General features: G+C 35.4%; 1 protein-coding gene across 1 annotated transcript in view; it reads right to left on the reverse strand.

The window, feature by feature from the left end:
- USH2A (usherin) overlaps positions 1 to 20,615 on the reverse strand; it is a 777,205-nt gene that overhangs the window by 105,346 nt on the left and 651,244 nt on the right. The window contains exons 56-59 of the mRNA XM_003930351.4: positions 19,777 to 19,960; positions 18,718 to 18,875; positions 5,005 to 5,163; positions 2,953 to 3,115 (exon numbers count right to left, since the gene is read on the reverse strand). Coding sequence (XP_003930400.3) covers positions 2,953 to 3,115; positions 5,005 to 5,163; positions 18,718 to 18,875; positions 19,777 to 19,960 — 664 coding nt within the window. The remainder of the gene's footprint in view (positions 1 to 2,952; positions 3,116 to 5,004; positions 5,164 to 18,717; positions 18,876 to 19,776; positions 19,961 to 20,615) is intronic.

The following is a 20,615-nucleotide window of genomic DNA, read 5'->3' on the forward strand; positions in this document are numbered from 1 at the left end:
TCTTGTCTACAGTTGGTCAAGAAACAGTTTGCAAAACACTAACTTAAATGTTGGTCTCTATTCTTCACAAAAAACTTTTGTAGCAAATGTTTTCTTTGTGTGACTTATATATAGTAGCTTAAATTAACAGATAAACTAAGCAGAAGGAATCATATTAATAGTTTGTTCTTACTAGATTATTTTGGTTTTTGAAATTATAAACATCTACATTTATCAGGGCAGAAACTTTGTAATTGGATAATATTTAGGTTATTTTGTTTTGTTTTTGAAGTCATAAACATCTTCTGTCTTTATTAAGTCAGATACTTTTTAATAGGATAATATCTAGAGGAAATATTTGAACAATAAAGAACAGGTACAGAAGAGAAAATGATTCCAGAGCTTGATGAGAAGAGAGTGACAAGCATTTTCAAATGATATTTACAAGTGGGCTTCCTATAAGTTAATAAAAATACCTCATAGGCCAAACCCCATCTTTGGTTTGAGCCAAATGTACTTCCTTTGGTGGCAATAGAAGAAAGAGAAGGCCAACGATGAAGCTGAAATTACATGCCATAACCTCCTCAGAAATACTGCAGGCTGGTGGCTGTAACTATATAAAGGGCTCTATGTAGTCTCAGAATGAAAAAGAACTATGTGTCTCCATTCTATTTCTGTCCTTACAAATTTCTGATTTTTTTTGCAGCTATCTAAGAAAAATTTGATATTGTTGTTGTCTAAGCACATTTAAACTTCAGCTGAAATAACTGCCAAGTGATTCATGCCTATGTAGGTGAATATAACGATTGTATCTGGAGCCCCAGTGCGCCATTTTCATTTCACTTTAAATAAAAAACAAAATGTATCTATGTCAGTCAGTGCCCTTCTGCTGTACTCAGAGGTATCAAACAGGCTACAATTATGATTGTGAAGTGATTGTGTCACATTGGAGGAAGGTTTATTGCTTTTGAGTCTGCTAGGCAGTAACACATTCTGTTTCATATTACTCTTTATATCATTGTTTGGCTGTGACTAGAATAATCAGATGCCATCAAATACTGTCAAATTCAATTTACAGTATTTTTCATTGAAGCGGGCTTTCTGCATTATATTTCCTGTTTTCCCTCTCTATAGCTGACATGGAATAGTCACTGTAATCACGAGCTTTATTTACAAAACCAACGGAGTGAAGCCACGTCCTGGTCTATAACAGATACTTTATTTCCCTTTATTCTGAATAGGAATTTGATGTGCTTTTCTCATGCAATTAGCATTAAGTAGATGAAAGAACACTATCTGAAGAGGGTGGGCATTTTAGAGCCTGCGCTAATGTCCTTAGCTTAAAATGCAAATTCACATTAGCCATTTTACCTGTTCATGTGTATTTGAAGCAGAAATATTATTCTTCAAATTAATGTTTGCTGAGAAGAAATTTGGCTTGCTCATTTTTGGTGATGTCATTTACATAACCAGAAAAGCAATAATACTTTCTCTTTTCATAATTTTTTTTTCTATAAGCCCTTAGCTCATCACTGAAGACTGATCTGAATCAAAAGATTTCAATATCTAAAGTTATAAGAGGATCCTAAGTAAGTTTCACTAAGTTTTCAGGGCATAGGACCGAATAACTAAAGGCCTGAGGCTGCTAGAGAGACTAACAAAGGATGTTGAAGAGGTGGTGGTGCCCGGGAGATGAGGATAGAGATGATGATTGGAGAAGAAAGAAAAAAGGTGATTGTGTTTTCTGTGTTAAGCAGCAAGCTATCAGCTGACAGGTTATTTGCCCCTTGGTTCCTTGCATTATGCTTTCTGCTCACCTCCCCCTCACTTTCTCTATTCCTTCTCTTCTGTTCCTCCCTACATCTCTCCCTCACTCTCTTCCTTTGCCTGCTCCTCCTCCTCCTCCTCATTCATTATTTATTTAAAGAATACATTAATTTAAAGTAGTGTTCATGTTGATCAGGTGAAAACTAGATCAGAGAGCAAAATATCCTTCAAACAAAAATGTTCATGGTCTATGTCTCTTCCACGATTTCTCTCTCTCTCTCTCTTAATCTCTCTGTCTTTCTTCAATCTCTCTCTTCTCTATTCCTTCTTTTCTTTATTTTAGTTAGGTACACTTAATAAATTCTGCACATGAGGGAACAAGCTGCTATAATACCATCTAAATAGTGGAGTGGTGCCTCATGAAAACAGAAGGAACACTGGAGAGGAGAGCCCCTTTTCCTGCATATGAAAAGCACCATCTTTGGAGCAAGAGAGAAATCTTTTTAATCTCTACATTACAAATAACGAGAAATATTAGATTTCTTGTCTTCTGTTTGGTTTCCTCTCTGGAAAGACCATATTTTCTTCTTCCATGGGCTGCTTAAGCAGTGGTCCCCAACCTTTTTGTCACCAGGGATTGGTTTGGTGGAAGACAATTTTTCCATACACTGGGCAGCGCAGTTGGGGGGATGGTTTCAAGATGAAATTGTTTTACCTCAGATCATCAGGCATTAGATTCTGATAAGGAATGCACAACATGTGCAGTTCACAGTAGGGTTTGCACTCCTATGATAATCTAATGCCACCACCAATCTGACGGGATGGGGAGCTCACGTGGTAATGCTTGCTCACCAGCCACTCACCTCCTGCTATGTGGCCCATTTCCTAACAGGCCACCAACTTTGTGGCCTGGGGTTTATGAACCCCTGCTTTAGAGAACTGTTCTACCCTTTCACCAAATGTAAGTCTACATGGGCTATAAAGTCTCAGTTTTCAAGGAGATCTTACTCAAAAATGTTACATAGTAGTTGTCACTTTTTTCCTTGGTTAATTTGTAAAAGTTTGAGCATCAGTCTTAGTTCCCACCAGTAGGTGCCACATACAAAAAAACATGAATTCCCATTCAATGTAAAATGTACTTATTTTTCAATGCTGGAGTAGTACACATTCTTAAATAACTATAATTATAGTAACAGTCAAGCTTACCTGTAAATAAAGTAGTTGATGATGATTCCATTTGGTTTTTTAGGTGGCATCCATGTAATCTCTATGCAAACTGACCCCAGTGCCTTAAGGATGGGATAATTAAGATCCATTGGGGCTGCTTCGGGCGTTTTGAGAAACACCCTACTGCTAACTCCACAACCTCCTTGAAAAAAAATCGAGGTCATTAGTAATTTTTCAAGCAAGAAAAAGAGCTACATATGCATACAGAAGGGGAATGAGATCATGAAAATAATTTTTACCTGTGCTCTTGCATATATACTTGTATATGTGTTTTAGTTTTTTTTTTTTTTTTTTTTTTTTGAGGTGGAGTTTCGCTCTTGTTACCCAGGCTGGAGTGCAATGGCGCGATCTCAGCTCACCGCAACCTCCGCCTCCTGGGCTCAGGCAATTCTCCTGCCTCAGCCTCCTAAGTAGCTGGGATTACAGGCACACGCCACCACGCCCAGCTAATTTTTTGTATTTTTAGTAGAGACGGGGTTTCACCATGTTGACCAGGATGGTCTCGATCTCTCGACCTTGTGATCCACCCACCTCGGCCTCCCAAAGTGCTGGGATTACAGGCTTGAGCCACCGCGCCCGGTCGTGTTTTAGATGTTATTAGAAATCTTTACGGGATTTGAACATTTAAATAGAAAATCATTTTTGGAAAACCCATTAATTAACCACATATTTATAAAGGTATAAACAATAAGGCATATTCTTGTCTGAACTCAAGTTTCTCTGATTTATTTCAGTCATCCTAACCAGAAAATGATAACATACTTGAAATTTGCAAGTGTTTGTGTGACCTACACATCTTGCATGCTTTTAATTAATTTATTTTTTTTTTGCCAATTTTTAAACTAATGAACATTGTTCAAACACACAGAAGTCAAACAATTTGTCTGAAGGATATTGTACCTCCATTGCACAGTTTCAGGGATACGAAAATGCAGAAGTTGGCTTTGTACTTAAATCAAGAATATGTTAATGTAAAATTATTTCCATGTTTATCAGGTGAAGACCAGATCAGTAAAAACAATATTCCTCAAACAAAAATGCCATGGTCCATATTTCAGAGAAAAGCGGACAAACTGACTAGCAATTTCTGATATGAATTCAGCATAGCAAAATTGCAGACTTACAATTCTAACCAATTCCACAAGAACTAGCACTATTTGGAAGCAGAAATTCTTAAGGACATTTAATATAAGAGTTTCTACTACACATTGGGTATAAGATTGGTAAATTTATTTAAGGTGAAGGAAAATGTTTTGTTTGCTAATGTAGCAAATAGGTGTTAAATGTTATATAACATATATCATATCATATACACCATATGGTACATGTTATACATCTATATAATATATATACCTGTTAATGTTTATATTTAATTTAAAATAGAGATAAATAAAATAATGTGTAGCTCTCTTGATTCCCTGTTCTCCCCTCCTAAGTTTCAGTTTACGTTTAGCTATTTATCCATTTGGAGAGATAAAGGGAATGGGGTGGCTTTTCCTTAACACAGCAGAGATACATGATAATTTCACTGACCACAGCCTAAGCCATGATACAAAAGGTGAGAGTTTATGTACATAAAATAGGGTTCAAGGAAGCACTGTAAAATATGTAGGATTCATTGGGGTTTAATTCAACTCTTAAATAACTTCTCACTTCCTCCTCCTGGATAAAATTTAAATAAAACCAAGGTAAATATGTTTTTATGAAATTTTTGGAATACTCATTTTTGTTTTATATTACCAAAGACTCCTTTATGTGAGCTAGGTGTTTTTCTTTCAAAGGGCCTTATAAAACAAGACTTTGCAAAACCACCATTTTAATATATTTAAATATTCATCATTTAATGTGCAGAAATGCATAATGCTTCACTCGATGCCAGACTATGATTTTTCTGGGTAAACAGTCCACTACAAATAAGGAATGAAATGTTAGTCTTTGCATTTGGACTGAGAATCTATTCCTTTTTAATGAAATTTTTTAATGAAATAGTTTTTCATAAAAGCCCAGGCCAAGTGTCTGAAAGACTTTCACCATTTTGACATGCTTGTATCCTTATCTCATACTGTGTGAACGGAGCCAAATTTTCCAGGAGGGTGGATTGATGATGACCAACAGGGAAAGCCAGAGGTGTTACACTTCCATCATTGAGTAAGACATTGTACTCCACAGGAATATTGGGGATGAGGATCCCTTTAGAGAGAGAGAGAGAGAAAATAAATATCTATATCTATCTATCTATCTATCTATATATTACAGAATGGTCAACCAATGATTGTCCATTAACAACAATGTATATTTAAAATTTCATAATTGAAAAGTAAATTATTTCTTAATATAGCAATTAAAAGCTGTATAAAACTTAGGTTGGAAAATATTAGACTGTGTATTTCAAATGTAAGAAATGTGTATAATCTGTTTTTAAAAGTATAGTAGTTCTATTTCAAGATATACTCTATTGGTGAATAAAAATGAAGGCACATTTCACTTAGAACATATAAGGCAATTATGCTGTCATATTTCTTCTAGGCTTACTTACTCTTAAGTTCATAAAAAACAACACTGATTTTGCTTGTGACAATAATTTTTCTGTAGAGCATTGTATATGCATCCTGTCTGACATGGAATCCTTGACATAATGGCCCATAAAATATCCAAATCATGGTCTACCTAGAGGATTCCTGTGCATTAATTATTGAGTCAGGACAGTTCACTGTCAGTGAGACATATGGCCCTAAACACAGAAAATTTAGGTTTAACAACTGTCATTTTTCACCACTGCTTTCTAAAGAAAGTAGATCTTGTCAGTTTAGCCTCTTCAAAGTCTCTTTATATAATTAAATGCTTGTTAAGTTTCATTTGGTCATGTACAACATGAATACTTTTTTAAGGGGAGGATATGAGTTTTGAAAGAAGAACATAATGGAGTTTTCTATTAACTTTTCTCCTCGGTCTGAGAATTCATAACATTTATGAGTTTAGTTATTTACCTCTGCAGTACCTACAGAATTCTATTCTTACTCTAGAAAACAGTGGAATCTGCAGATAACATTACTGAGAAAGCACAGGACTCAATGACCTAAGAGAGATGAAATCTAAAGAATGAAACGTGGTTTTGCTTTTTTATAGATGTGGCCTCTATATTTAAAGAGTGGACAAGGTGGTACAAACCAAAGATGCTCAGGATTTTGTGTAGTATAGATGAAAAAGAAGTGTCTGAAGGAGACATTGATTGTCTTAGGAAGGACTAATCAATTGCTTCCTCAGGAAAGGTGCTAGATAGTGCTAAATTTGGCAATCTAGACTTTGAATGTTTATTTTAAATTTAGAGCTGATGGCTAAACTATCCGGTATATTTATCCCAGTAGCTTAAGCTACTAACATTCTATCACTGATTCCTAAACTCTTATCTCTAGCTTTCTATCTTTCCTGTATTATAGCTTTGTATTTTCAACAGCCTACTAGATATTTCTACATGGATATTCCACAATCTCAGCAAGTCTAAAACAGAACCAGCCATATTTTCCACTCCCAAACCTGTTCTTTTTTCTAGGTTTCCTCTCACAGTTAGGCATAATACCGTTTTCCCATTGTCCTAAGCTGGACATCTTAGAATGAGACTCTTAGAGTGAATCCGACATTCTTCACTCCCAAACTCACTACTACACTTTATCAATGATTTCTTTGAGAAAAATGGGATTTACATATAATCAGCAACAAGGAGACTTTGCAGGTGTAAACAAGAAAACAAGAGTCAACCTATATTTTAGAATGGTAACACTGCTGGCAGGTGAATAGTGGATTAAAAACATGAGAGGCAAGACATAGGGGAACCAGTTTGAAAGCTTTTACAATGCTTACAGATGTAGTACAAACAAGAACAGTCATTTCATTGTATTCCTGTGTTATGCCAAGCAGCATGCATTATCTCATTTAATACCACTAGAATATCAACCCTATAAATTAGGACTTTGTTCTCTCCAATGTGGTGCCAGGGCCCAGATTTTAGCACAAAGTAGCAGCTCAGGAAATGTTAGTTGATTGAATGAATGAATGAATGAACCCTCAGGACAATACTGGATGGTAAATATTATTATTACTTTTTTTTTAAGATGAGAAGACCAAAGCTCAGAGAAGTTAAATAATTTGTTCCAGATTGCACACTGATTAATTGGAGAAGCTAGGGCTTGAACTTCGGTCCATCTGATACCAAAGCTTGTTCCTTTACACTTATGCTCTTTCTTGATAATGAGGTCTTAGAGTAGGAAAACTGGGAGAAAAATGACAAGATAGGTTTGAGAAAGCATGCGCAGTAAGGCACAGCAGTTCTTGGAGACAGTTCAGAAGCAAGGAAACAAATGATGGATAAGTAAGAATCATTACTGATGAAACAAACACATTATAGGTGGGAATTTAAAGTTCTGCAGACCAAGAATCCCAACCTGAAATACACACGTCATGGAGGTTTATGGGCTCATGTCAAAGTATATTCAAAGACAGGAACAAATATAGTACCATAGTTCCTCGGATAATGTTGTTTCATTCAACATTGTTTCATTAATATTGATGAGAAAAAAAAATTGATTCCTGACTAGAGCCACTGTCTGTGTGAAATTTATACATTCTCCCCATGTCTGCATGGGTTTTTTTTTTTTTTATGGGTACTCTGGTTTTCTCCCATATCCTAAAGATGTTTCCATTAAATTAACTGGTGCATCTTAATAGTTCTAGTCTGAGCGAGTGTGTGTGTGTGTGTATGTGTGTGTGTGCCCTGTGATGGAATGACCCTTAGCTGCCTGGTTAGGCTCTGGCCATCTCAAAACCAAAATGGAACAAATGTGTCAGAAAATGAATGAATGAATACAAATGATTTTAAAGATTCATAAAGACTGTGATAATCATATAGGTGCATAACAATAAACAATGCTGTACAAAAGCCTTCTATGAGCTTGCCCTGTTTGTGATTGTTTTTTACCACTGCTTGGTGGTAAGAGGAGTTTCTTCTAATTTCTGCTTAAAAAACAAAACAAAACAAAACCCATTTATCCCTATGGCTGTTGTCACTCACTGATTTGCTAAAACTTAGGTTAAAAATAATCTTGTTTCTATTAATCTTTCTTTTTTTTTTTTTTGAGACAGAGTCTGACTCTGTCACCAGGTGCCAGGCTGGAGTGCAGTGGCACAATCTTGGCTCACTGCAAAATTCTCCTGCCTCAGCCTCCTGAGTAGCTGGGACTACAGGCATGCGCCACCACGCCCAGCTAATTCTTGTATTTTTAGTAGAGACAGGGTTTCACCATGTTGGCCAGGATGGTCTCAATCTCTTGACCTCGTGATCTGCCCGCCTCGGCCTCCGAAAGTGCTGGGATTACAGGCTTGAGCCACCGCGCCTGGCCTCTATTAATCTTTCTTAAACATATGTATAGCTCATATTTACTTCAGTTTAATATTCAAAGTGTTTTGGTCTTTCTTTGGTGATATTTAATTTGGTGATGTTTTTGTGATCAAGAAATACGCCTTTGAACTTAAATCTTGCTTATACCAGTTAGCCAAGGTAAAATTGGTTTCCTTATACATCTATTCACCCAAAGCTGCAGTTTCCAAGAACTTATCAATGACATTAAGAACTTACTGCCCCTCTTTTTGGAATATCGCTTTGATATGCAAAATTTGGGAAACACATGACTTCCCTGTTTGAGGAAGGGGAACCAGCAGAATCCCACTCGTCTTTGTTCACAAATATTGCATGTGAGTTTTTCTAAAAGTTCAAAATTAGAAAATTGCATGTATGTTGAGTGATTAGAACTTTTGCTAGCCAGTTGTAAAGCTGAAGACTCTATCATCACCTCAGAATGAACCAACTGTAGGACAGAAGAAAATGTTTATGCTGATGTGCCAGTGTGCAGAGCAAGTATCACTGTTCATACTGTAACCAACAGACAATGTAATGAGTCTCTCACGATTGCTTTAAAATGAACTTAGTGTGGATTATCTACCCTAGACATGGGATGAAAAGTTGGCCTAGCCCATGACATTTCCACTTAGTTTCAGATAATAAAGAGTTCTGTAGTTTTCTCCACAAAGAAACAGAAAAGTATGTCATAACAAAATTTAAATGCCTAAAAAGTTAAATAACTTTATTTTGATCTATACTGGTATGGTGAATACGCATAACAGGCCTATTTAGAGGCTATTCTTCAAGGCGTAATTCACCACTGCATGACAAAACTGGCAGCTTTTACTGCTCTCAACAAGACTGCAATAATTAAAATGAAATTAGAGAGCTAGGTAAGGAGAATTGCTTATGAAGACCATTTGAGGCTCAGTTCATGAATGGATGAGAAAAATTTAAGTACTGTCCTAGAGGTAAAATAAAGAGTAATCAGGCGTCTTCTTCCCCACGAAAAATATTTTTTGGAACATGTTGCTTGAGGTAGTAAGAGAGATTGAAGAAGGAAACGGGGACCCTCTCAGGTTTGTCATTTGATCTTTCAGCAGGAAGATATGCTTATGGAAATTTCCATCCAGAGTATCCTGGAATGACAAAGCATTACATATCACATTTCGGGATTTTCTCCTTATTGTTACCCTGCCATAATGGTAGAGGGGGGAAAAAAAAAAGCTGCTGTTTTAACCTGCTTTTTTTTTTTTTTTTTTTTTTTTTTTTTTGAGATGGAGTCTGGCTCTGTCTCCAGGCTGGAGTGCAGTGGCACAATCTCGGCTCACTGTAACCTCTGCCTCCGGGTGATCCCACATATTTACACTAAAATGAAGAGGGGAAGAATTGCCAGGACCTTGAACCTGTAATTGGGCTTAGTTTTCTTCAGATCTTCCTAATATCCTGAAATATAACAGTGCTATCACTCTTTAGCCAATGAGGCTAATAGAAAGGGTTTTCCCAAATGATAAATTGTATAATATATTATTTTTTGGATGAAGACAAACACTGGAATACAGTGGCAAATTTACATAAATTTTTAAGATAAAAAGCAAGACCTTAAAGAAATAGCAAGCTAACAATGATTGCTTCAGGCTCTGTTTTCAGACCTCCTGGGATTCCATGTTCATTCTGTCTTTGTTCCTAGGACAGTTCTTGCAGAAAAGTTTGACAAACACACATTCATAAAAAATATGCTATCATTCTTGTTGAACTAGACAAACCACAGAGTGGTGTCAGACAGATCAAATCCTTCTTCTCCCCTTATTTCCCGAGTGACCACTGGCAAATTAACTAACCTCTATGAATGTTGTCTTTTCATGTGTAAAATGATGATACTAATAGCTACCTCATAGAGAGTTGAGAGGATTAAATTAGAAAATATCTGTAAGCCTTTTAATATATTCCCACAACATAGAAAGTGCTTAATAAATGGTTGACATCTCTACAAAATGAAATGGAACAAAATGAAGTAAAGAACAAAAAACAACTATAGCACTGTTTTCATGTGCCCTCAAACACTTTTGAATCCATCTTTCATATAAAGTTGCTACTGCAACTACAAATAAATGTTACATTCATTCAAGTTAATGTCTTTGTAACACTATTTTGTTATCTAGCTTTATTTTTTATGTGTACTTGGGTATGATCAAATTGCATTCCTATGAAAATATTGTATTACTCATTCTTTGCAGTAATTTGGAGTGGCATTCCCTCCAATTCATCTGAGGTTGTTTTACTTTATGTCTTCAGTCTGTACCTGCTGTTCTGCTTCCAGGACATGCATTGTTCAAGAAGAAACTTCTGTTGTATAAAGAACAGGACTCCCAGGGGGCAAGGGAACAAAATCATGCTTCTACCTCATTTCAAATATAAACATAATCTTAATCCAGATTTGAACATGGCTAGCCAAACCATGAGCCTGGAAAATGTATTTTTCACCTGTTGGTTAATCGGAAATAAATGTCCTTTACATATACCTATGACGTGCTGAAACAGAAAATGCTCCTCTAAGCTGCGAACACATCTAACACTGACATGCATTTAGGAAAGAGGGCCCCCTCCACTGTCATAATTTACAGGACTGTGACATGAAAGTCTCTTGTGTTCCTGCAAACCCTATACCATCTGCAATGAGTCTGAAACTACTGAGCCCCCTGGTATTCTGATGACTAAATGAAATGAAATGGGCATATTTGTTAAAGTCAGCTGGGAAGCCACACGACTTGGTTAGTTCCCGAGTTCATAAATTTATGTCAGAGCAAGAGGAGCAGTGGAAGCTCAAGTGAACCAATTTACCCTAAGTGCAAATGGCAGTTTTGTTATTTGGTGTCAAAGTTACCAGTCGCACAATGACAAGCTGCCATAACACATTTTCTTGTTCACTAAAGAACAAGGATTTCGTTGGTTAATATTCCTTGCAATGCTCCTTTTCATAATTTACAACAACTAGATGCTGATAGGTTATTTAACATTTATGAAGTTAAGATGTAATCAGAAAAACCCTGATTATCTTTACAAATAAAAAAGTTAAATTATTCAACTTTTTTTCCCTCCATGGCTTCATTTCACAGCAGGTGCATACTTTACAATGGGACAAGTCAATCAATAATCCTTTTTAAAAATCTTTTTTTAGGAGCTAGAACAGAAACAATTCTAAGGGGAAAAACTATTAATTCAGTTTGATAGAGGCATTTGCTTCAAAACACTTGGTTATGCTTAACATGGTGCTTTTAACAAATCTACCTAAATTATCCACTATATAGGTAGGGGCATCTTGATTAGGCCTTTTTTGGGGGAACAGAAGTAAAACAGGACCCTCTTGAACACATTTATACCAATTGTATGGAAATTTAACATTGGTTATGTAATTGTTATCATTTATGTCTTTTCTACCTTACTAGATGGTAAGGTTCCTGACAAGAGGGACGGTGTCTCCTTCCTCTTTGTAACTTTTAGGGTGTCCAGCATCATGCTTTGCCCCTGAGTGGGGCTCAGAATCCTCTATGTTAGTTAAATGAATAGAAGAATCTATCTACCTACAGGCAAATGAATTACATCTTATGCAGTTTTGAGCCACAAATGAAATGATTCTACTGGGTTACTGGATGGACTGACCTTGAATTACAGTGTTCTCATTCATGCTTCCTATATATAAAGCAGAAATCAGTTTTTTAACTTTTAAATGGGGTTACAGTAGAACTCATGAAAAATCATTTGCTTTCTGCACTGTTTAGCTGGAAAAATAGTGAGAAAATATAGCATAGTAGTTTTGATTACAGAACTTGGAGTCAGAATGATGTGGGTCAGCTCTGCTCTGACACCTACTTGAAGAATAATCTAGACAAAATAGCTTGGAGTGTCTAAATTGACCTTTTTCATTAGTAAAATGAGAAAAACAATAGGACATACTACGTTAAGTTATCATGAACATTAAATGAGATATATGTTAATCTCTTAGCAAAATGCCTAGCGTATATTAAAACTCATAACAGAAGATACATTTTTAAATATCCAAAATAAATTGCAAATCATTGAAGTGAGTTCTACATTTTCTTCTGAAACTCACCACTCCTTGTCATTTGGTTATTGCATTTATAAGTTAAGAAAAGTGAAACAACTATCAATGTTGAATCATCCCAAATACTGCAACATAAATTCTTCAGAAATCTTAATGTCAATTTTGACTTTCAATGAATAGTATCTGATATAATACACGGCAGCTGATGAGCTGAATACCAAGATGTCTAATGGTCTAATGTCCATAAATAGACCATATTATGGCTATCTAACCTTTAATCAAAATGATAAATAAAAAGCATATTTCTAGAACAATATTAATTAGAATTATTTCTCAGTAGAATTGTTGCTAGTTCCTTTCTTCAATGGAATAAGAGATTAGTGTTAAAGGAAAAGCACCAGTATTTCAATATTGTGCATTAAACCTAAATGACTCACCATCTTTAGTGAGAAAAAGTATGTCTAGTGCAACGACATTGTTAATTAGAACATGATTAAGGGCTAGAGTAGTTCAAAATACAGTCATCATCTTCATAAATTAGAAAGAATCATTATCTTCAGAGTTTAAATAATTTTGAATGTTTAGATTCTTAAACAGCAGGGATATCTATCTCCGTTGCTATTCTGAGTAAACCATTTATGTTTCATGAAGCATTTGCTATTTAATTTTCAATAATTTTTTACTTATTAGGGTAACATATATCCTTTTCTCTGTTTAATATAAATTTTCTTTTTAATATGAATACAAAAGTCCTGATCCAATGTTCAGAGCTGGTAAAAGGTGAGAGGGAATATTTAGAAATAAACTAACCTGGTTTATATTACCTGAATGTTCAAACTATAATGGAGTTTTACCATGCCATCTCATTTACTTCATATAACAATGTAAGGTAGGCATTTAATTTCCCCTTGTACTGATGAGAAACCTGCATTCGAGAAACACCGTGCAGCTTGCCCAAGGCCAGAAAACAACTAAATAGTGGAGTAAACTAAACTGGTTTAGTTAGAAAACAATACTTCCTTTTCTGAAATGTGAAAAAAATTGCTCATCTATAAGACAACATGTGGTCTTTGGAAAATATGTGCTCAGTTTGTCATTCAAGAAGAAATCTTTCTCTCTCTCTCTCTCTCTCTCTCTCTCTCTCTCTCTCTTTTTCTCTCTGTCTCTCTGCCTTTCCCTCTCTTTGTGTGTATGTCTATGTGTAAGATTAAGTTAATATAGTGGAAGGATGCCTTTAAGAGAAAATCAGATGATTGAATAATTTTAAATGGCAGGATATCCACAATGTATATTTGATTGCATAATAAAGAGTGGAGGCTCACTCACCATTGTGTTCCTCCATTAATTCAGCAAAATTTTTATAAGGATATGTTGTTTGTATATCACCTGATTTAGAGCTTCAAATGATACACAAAAGGCTAGAGATCTTGATTTTCTAGAGCTTGGAGTATTTTGATAATGTTACTACTGATATTTATCAAGAAAAAATAAGGTAAAGTGGACCAGGGTTTACATGGGAGATGATAGGGTAATATTTACCAAGGCTTTAAAATAGAATTAAGATGATCTGTTTATGGCAATTTGAGAAATGACTGTTCTCTCCTCCCACCTAACTAAAATCTTCCTGCACCTGGAATCTGGTTTTAAGTCATGTCAATTCCTTCTAGAATGTGTACATAAAGCTTTCTAGTTACTACTTCCTTCAAGCTGCAAAAAATCATTGTTGCCTTGTGGGTATTTTCCCTTCAGGGACTCACTGTTTTCCACAAATAATTCTTCTGGTTTTGACACTCCCAGTAAAATATTATTCTCCCAGATTCATTTGGTTTTCACCAACACTCGGCTGTGTTTCTTGGCCCTCTGGGCTACTATTTCAAACAGAATAGTCCATTATAAAACTGAGAGACTTTGGTTACTAAATGAAAAGTTGATTTGGATTTAAGGATTAAGCCAAAGACCAGAAGGAACTGGTCTTAAAAGGCAGTAGCAGACAGTAGACCTGAATTTGAACCCTGGCTCTGCAGTATGACCTTGAGGGTATCACATTAGTTTTCTGAGATTCAAATTTCTTATCTTAAGATGGGAATAATGGTATTACCTGTCTCCTAGGGTTTGCATAAAAATTAACTGAGGTATGGCAGGGAAAGAGCCTATTAGTATTTGGCACATAGTAGGAATTTAACAAATGGCAAATACACTAAGTAATATGAATGTATGTACATGACATTTGCTATCAGTATCACAGGCTCTCTTCTGCTGGGTATTGTCACTGTTCCCTAGACCTTACCCTGTCACTGGTAGGACTTATAAACATGTACTAAGACTTAGTTTATTGATAGCATTGGAGCAATAATTTGAAACTGAAAATCCAGTTAATTGCCTGGGTAATTTTTCGGTTAGCAAGTAACCACATAGGCATTTTTTTTCTCCCAGCTACTCACCTAAGGTTACTCTGATCACAGTGACCACTAAACAAAATGCATATTTAAAAAGTCAATTAAAAATTTAGCCAGTATTTTGGCTTTAGACAATGGGCATCCAATCTTTTGGCTTCCCTGGGACACCCTGGAAGAGGAGGACACCTTGGAAGAGGAGGAATTGTCTTGGGCCATACATAAAATATATATACTAACACTAACAATAGTTGATGAGCTAAAAAAATAGCAAAAAACGTAAGAAAGTTTATGAATTTGTGTTGGGTGGCATTTATAGCTATCCTAGGCTTTGGGTTAGACAAGCTTGCTTTAGACCCTCAAGAGAAACTGGATGATTCATGTTTTCAGAGAAAACAGTTATTGTAATTCACCAATTTCACTTGGTGGGTGTGATCCATGCTTTTGATAAATCATGTATATTCCTTTTAGATTTTTGGATGGGTGGGTAAAGCTTTCTAGTTACTAGTTTCTTCATGCTGCAGAGATCATTGTTCCCTTCAGCGGCTTGCCATTTTCCACAATTATCTTTTTGAGTCTTGGCATGCTGCTGACATGCCCAGTAAGACATTGTTCTCCCAGAATGATTTGGTTACAACAACATCTAGATCTGTTTCTGGGTCCTCTGGGCTACTATTTCAAAAAGCACTTCGTAGCACATCAAAGTCATACATGGAGTTTTAAAAAAGCTCCACTAAAAACACGTTTTTAAAAAGCTCTAAAAAGTCGAGATTTCTTGACTCTATTCCGAGAGATTCTTACTCAGTAAATCTGGGGTTGAGAATCTGTCTTTGCACAAGCTTCCTAGGTGATTCTAATGCTTGCCCAGGCTTGGGAACTACAGGTATGGACTGTTTTGCCTGTTATTCAGCTCTGTTTATGATGTAATCATGTTGTAATGGCAGGGAGTATGATGAATAGCTAGAAAACTCACGATTGCTTATTGTGAGCAAATAAACAATTTCCACCTACAAGTTTTTTTTTTCTGTTTAAAATATATATATTTGTGACTATTCAGGAATAGAAAAATTGTTTTTATTATCCAAATCAAAACACAGCATGAGGTACTTTCCAATAAAATCAGCTGTAGATTATACACAAGTCAAAATCATCTGACTGTTTACTGAGTTTGAAATCCTTCTAGGCACCAGGAAAATGGTTTAAGATTTTAATCATTCCTTATATGGTTTTGGAAATGGATTTTGTGCATCTTAAACTATAAGATTGACAGGTCTGAATATTATAGATTTATTAACCATTGGTTAAATGCTCAGATTTAGTGTGTAAAGCATTCTACAACATCACCTAGGCTGGACCAGAACGAACAATTTATACAAAGCCTGAGGTATATGAGAGTTAAGGTCATATTAAGTTGTATTTTATTCCATAATGATACTTTTCTAAATGGAAACATGATACATTAAACATGTTGAATTCAAAGAAAAAAATGACACATGCTGGGAAACTTGAAAGAGGTCTTGAAAATTTACTAATCCAATCCTCGGGAGGCAGTTTTACTATTTTGAAATGGGGGCTTTGAGACACAGCAAATGTTGGAACAAATACGTTTTTAAAAATGAGCAATTAAAGACAAAAAATAATTCTTCAAACAATCACCATTGGTGTCTACAGAATATTATACAGAATTAGGTAATGTATTTATTATATAAAAAACTTCATTTAATCTTTACAACTATGCTACATGCCTATATGTAGGTATTATCATTATCTCCATTTCACAGATGGAGAAAATTGAACCCTAGGGACTATTTAAGTTCGGCTAATAGGTGGCAGTACTTTAATATGAATCCTGGCTTTTTCATTTGTCTTACTTTGATAGTCATAAAATAAAGATATTTTCAAAGCTGTACTGAGCATGAAGTCCTCAGATTAGCAATGGCAACTGATATGTGTAACAATGTGAAAATAACAGATATTTTGATAAACTATGGGACTTCCTAGTCATATGGCAAGGAAGTCATCAACTTTGCTGATCACTCTGGAATTTCTCTTATTGTTCTTGGAGAATTTAGATTGTCGAAGACCCTGGCCTGAATCTAAAAAATGATTGTCAATAGGCGAAATCTGGTCTTAGATTGGCTTTATCCAGTTTCATTTTATTTTGTGGTGCAAAAACACAACATAACTATAAAAATGTTTAGGAGAAATATGCTAAAAAAAAAAATCGAGGCCAGGTGGCTCACACCTGTAATCCCAGCAGTTTGGGAGGCCGAGGTGGGTAGATCACAAAGTCAGGAGGCCAAGACCAGCCTGGCCAGCATGGTGAAACCTTGTCTCTACTACAAATACAAATACTAGCTGGGCATGGTGGCACATGCCTGTATTCCCAGTTACTTGGGAGGTTGAGGTAGGAGAATCATTGAACTGGGGAGGTGGAGGTTGCAGTGAGCCGAGATTGTGCCACTGCACTCCAGCCTGGGCAACAGAGTGAGACTTTGTCTCAAAAAAGAAAAAAAAAAGTTGCAGGAAAGCAATGCCATTCCATGAAATTAGAAATCCACTCTATAAAGGAGGCTGTAAATTGGTATATTTCCTGCAGCAGAAGATTTATTTTCCTCTGTTGAATTAAGAATAGAATTCAAGAATATCTATACTCTTAAAGATTATAACACTTTATTATGCATTATGCCACTATTAATTACTCCTTCATATTTTGTTTAATATATTGTAAATTTATTTTAAAACAAAAGTGGGTGAAATCATGTACATTTAATATCTTAGAGGAACTCACATTTTTCTTTGCTTATAAAGCTCTTTGTAAACTTTCTTTTGAATTTTGGGAAAAAATAACCTTTTAGATTATGTCAGAAGGCATTGGTCTACAAGAACTTAAGTTTTATGCATTAGGCCTTTACACTATCTTTATAGCTATACACTATTACCTGTTTTGACTGATCAATTTATACAAATAAGCCTTTGCAATTATGTTATGGAATGCCTCTACTTATGGCCCAAATGGCTGTTAACTATTTGGTGCCATGTTGAACTGTGGCTAAACTTATTCTGATGAGGACACAAAGGGCTTGTTGCCATTTAATCTTAAGACTAGATATTTAAAATAAAGTCACATTTTTGAAGTGTATTTAACATCTTAATCAGTTTTAAATTTTACTTGTAAAGAAAAGTCCTCCATATGTCTTTTATGTTAAAAGATAGAGAAAACAAATCTCACTCTATGCTTTACAGTATTAATGCAGTCAGGATTTTACTGAGGATGGTGCTTACCTCAAAATATAATAATGCACTAAGTTAAAGGCAACCCAATGGTGACCAAGTGGCTCAATGAAGACTATTCAGCTTACAGAGGCAAAATTCAACTACTAGAAGTGGTCACAACCCAAGGTACATGGGTGGAGTGGACTACTGTATTTCCAAATTCCCCATTCGCACTAATGTAATGTAAAAGGAATGGTATAATGCCAATGATCCAATCTAAGGAGTCCTGTGGAAATGAATGTTCAAGGTAATTCTGACCTACATGATTTGCCTTGAATATATTAATAGATGAGTAAGAAGACAGATTTCTAGTCTGTTGTACTTGAAAGTGTTGCTTCCACAGAAAGGCATATCTACTTATATAGCTGTATCAACATCTAAATACCCATATCTCTATGTATTTATGTATGTATATACTCATGCATCTATACACTCAGAAGTGTAGTTTAGATTATTCTGTTCATCTTTATCCAGGAGACCGACTCTATCTTTCTGATTTACTAAATTAACAGTTCAATTCTTATCTCTAATTGATTCCTTTGAAATGTTTACACACACACACACACACACACACACACACACACACACACACCTTATTACTTTTTTTTTTTTTTTTTTACCTGGTGGTGTCCAAGCTACAAATACAGAATAAGGCCCAATCACTGTGATATTGTATGGAGGATGAATTTCTTCTGGTGTCCAAATAGGTGTTTGAATAGTGTAATCATCACTGGTACAGCTGCCACCTCCAGTTTTGACTTCTAACTTGTAAGTGTATCTATATTTAAAAGGAAAGAAGAATTGTGATAAGGCCATGCACAAGAGACTTGAACAATGATTACTGGTTTTTGTATCCATTGCTTAGTCCTAAATTTGTGATAAATTGCAAATTCTTTGCTCCCTGTCCAGAAACTTGATTTGGTAGTTTTTCTTGCACAGGCAACATTCTCCCCAAGCCATTGCAATTTCAGCTTCTCCTAACTTTATTTTTAACCTGCTGGTAATTCATAGCTTTTCTTGAGGATGTTAGGAAGGTCTTGGAGTGTGCTGGTGGATTGTGGAGGATTCAAATTAATCTTCCCCATTTTTAAATGGGTTGGAGTTCAGGGAAATATGTTTAGAGGAAGACATTTTTAAATTGATCTGCTATTCCCTACAATAAAATGAAATTGATCTCTAATTCCCACAATAAAACATCTGTTGATTTAAGATATGTTTTCATCTCTGCTGAGAAATGAATGGGAATGAAATGCAAATATCTGAAACTTTTTCCTCTAAAACTGTTCACAACTATATGTAGTGTAGCAAGTAGAGAAACATTGTTCAAGAAGAAAAGGTAGTTGATGGAAACAAAACTCTTTACATTTCTTTTATTGCTATTTTATGGATGCATGTTTTTGAAGATAATTTGGTAATTTTTAAAGTTTAATACTTCATGTATTTTGTATATTTAAAAATTTTCATGTTTTTTTGTCAAACAGAAGATGAATTATTATATGTTTAAGAAATTTCATGTAGTCTAAAGATTAAATCATTTAGCACTTTCATCGGTTATGGAATGTCCAATGAATGAGGAAGTTAAATAATATAGTAATTTTCAGTGGGACATGCATTTATGATCAACCCAGAGAAATACACAAATCTTGCCGTATGATTGGTAAAGTTTTCTTTTAGTTTACCTGCTATTGGGCTCCAGGTTTTTATCAGTGAAATTCTGCTCCTCACTGCCACCCAGGAAAAGCAAGTTTCCATTACGACTCAATTGATATTGAGAAATGAGGCCATTGGGCTTTTCTGGCAGACTCCAATATAATTCCACTGTTGTAGAATTGATGATAATGTGTTGAGGTGTCACCCAAACTCCTGGCAAGAATAACACAAAGAGGTTTTATTGTTAGGATAAAATAAACAGTGTATCAAAAGTCATGCCATCACCCCAAGGACTGTGATATTTTTTCTGTTGATTAAAACAATCTCACTGTAAGAAGCAAAAATACATAATAGGTGTAAATATTTTTTTATTACTTTGATTATTTTATTTTTGAATTGCCTTTGGAAAGTGAATTTCAGGCAACTAGGAGTGGATAATTTCTCTGCCTTGGTTGTCACTCTGAGTATATTTTCAATCAAGGCTTGAGAGACTATCCAGGGATTTCAAACTTTTTAATACGATTTCCTGGAATATGTGAAAGTAAGCATAATAGAGTATTTACCTGAATTATACAATTCAACAAATGAGTGCCCTTTCCCTTCTTCTTGCACATCAGTGCAATGCTTTCTTCCCATTTCCTCTCTGGCTATGCCTCTGGGCTCATTTACTGGGATCTCTTCCCCTCCTGGTCCTGGAAGGGATGTAATGCCTTAGAGCAGTAGGTTCTGTTCTCTCTCTCCTCTCTGCTTTTCTCTCCTCCTTTCTCTTCTTTTTCTCTTCTCTCCTCTCCTCTTCCAACACTGACTTCCTACGTGATCTCCACTTAGTATGGGTTTTAAGTATGCATAATGCTGAAGACCACCAAAT

Source organism: Saimiri boliviensis, chromosome 14 (genome assembly GCF_048565385.1).
Source record: "Saimiri boliviensis isolate mSaiBol1 chromosome 14, mSaiBol1.pri, whole genome shotgun sequence".
Classification (NCBI taxonomy): Eukaryota; Metazoa; Chordata; class Mammalia; order Primates; family Cebidae; genus Saimiri; species Saimiri boliviensis.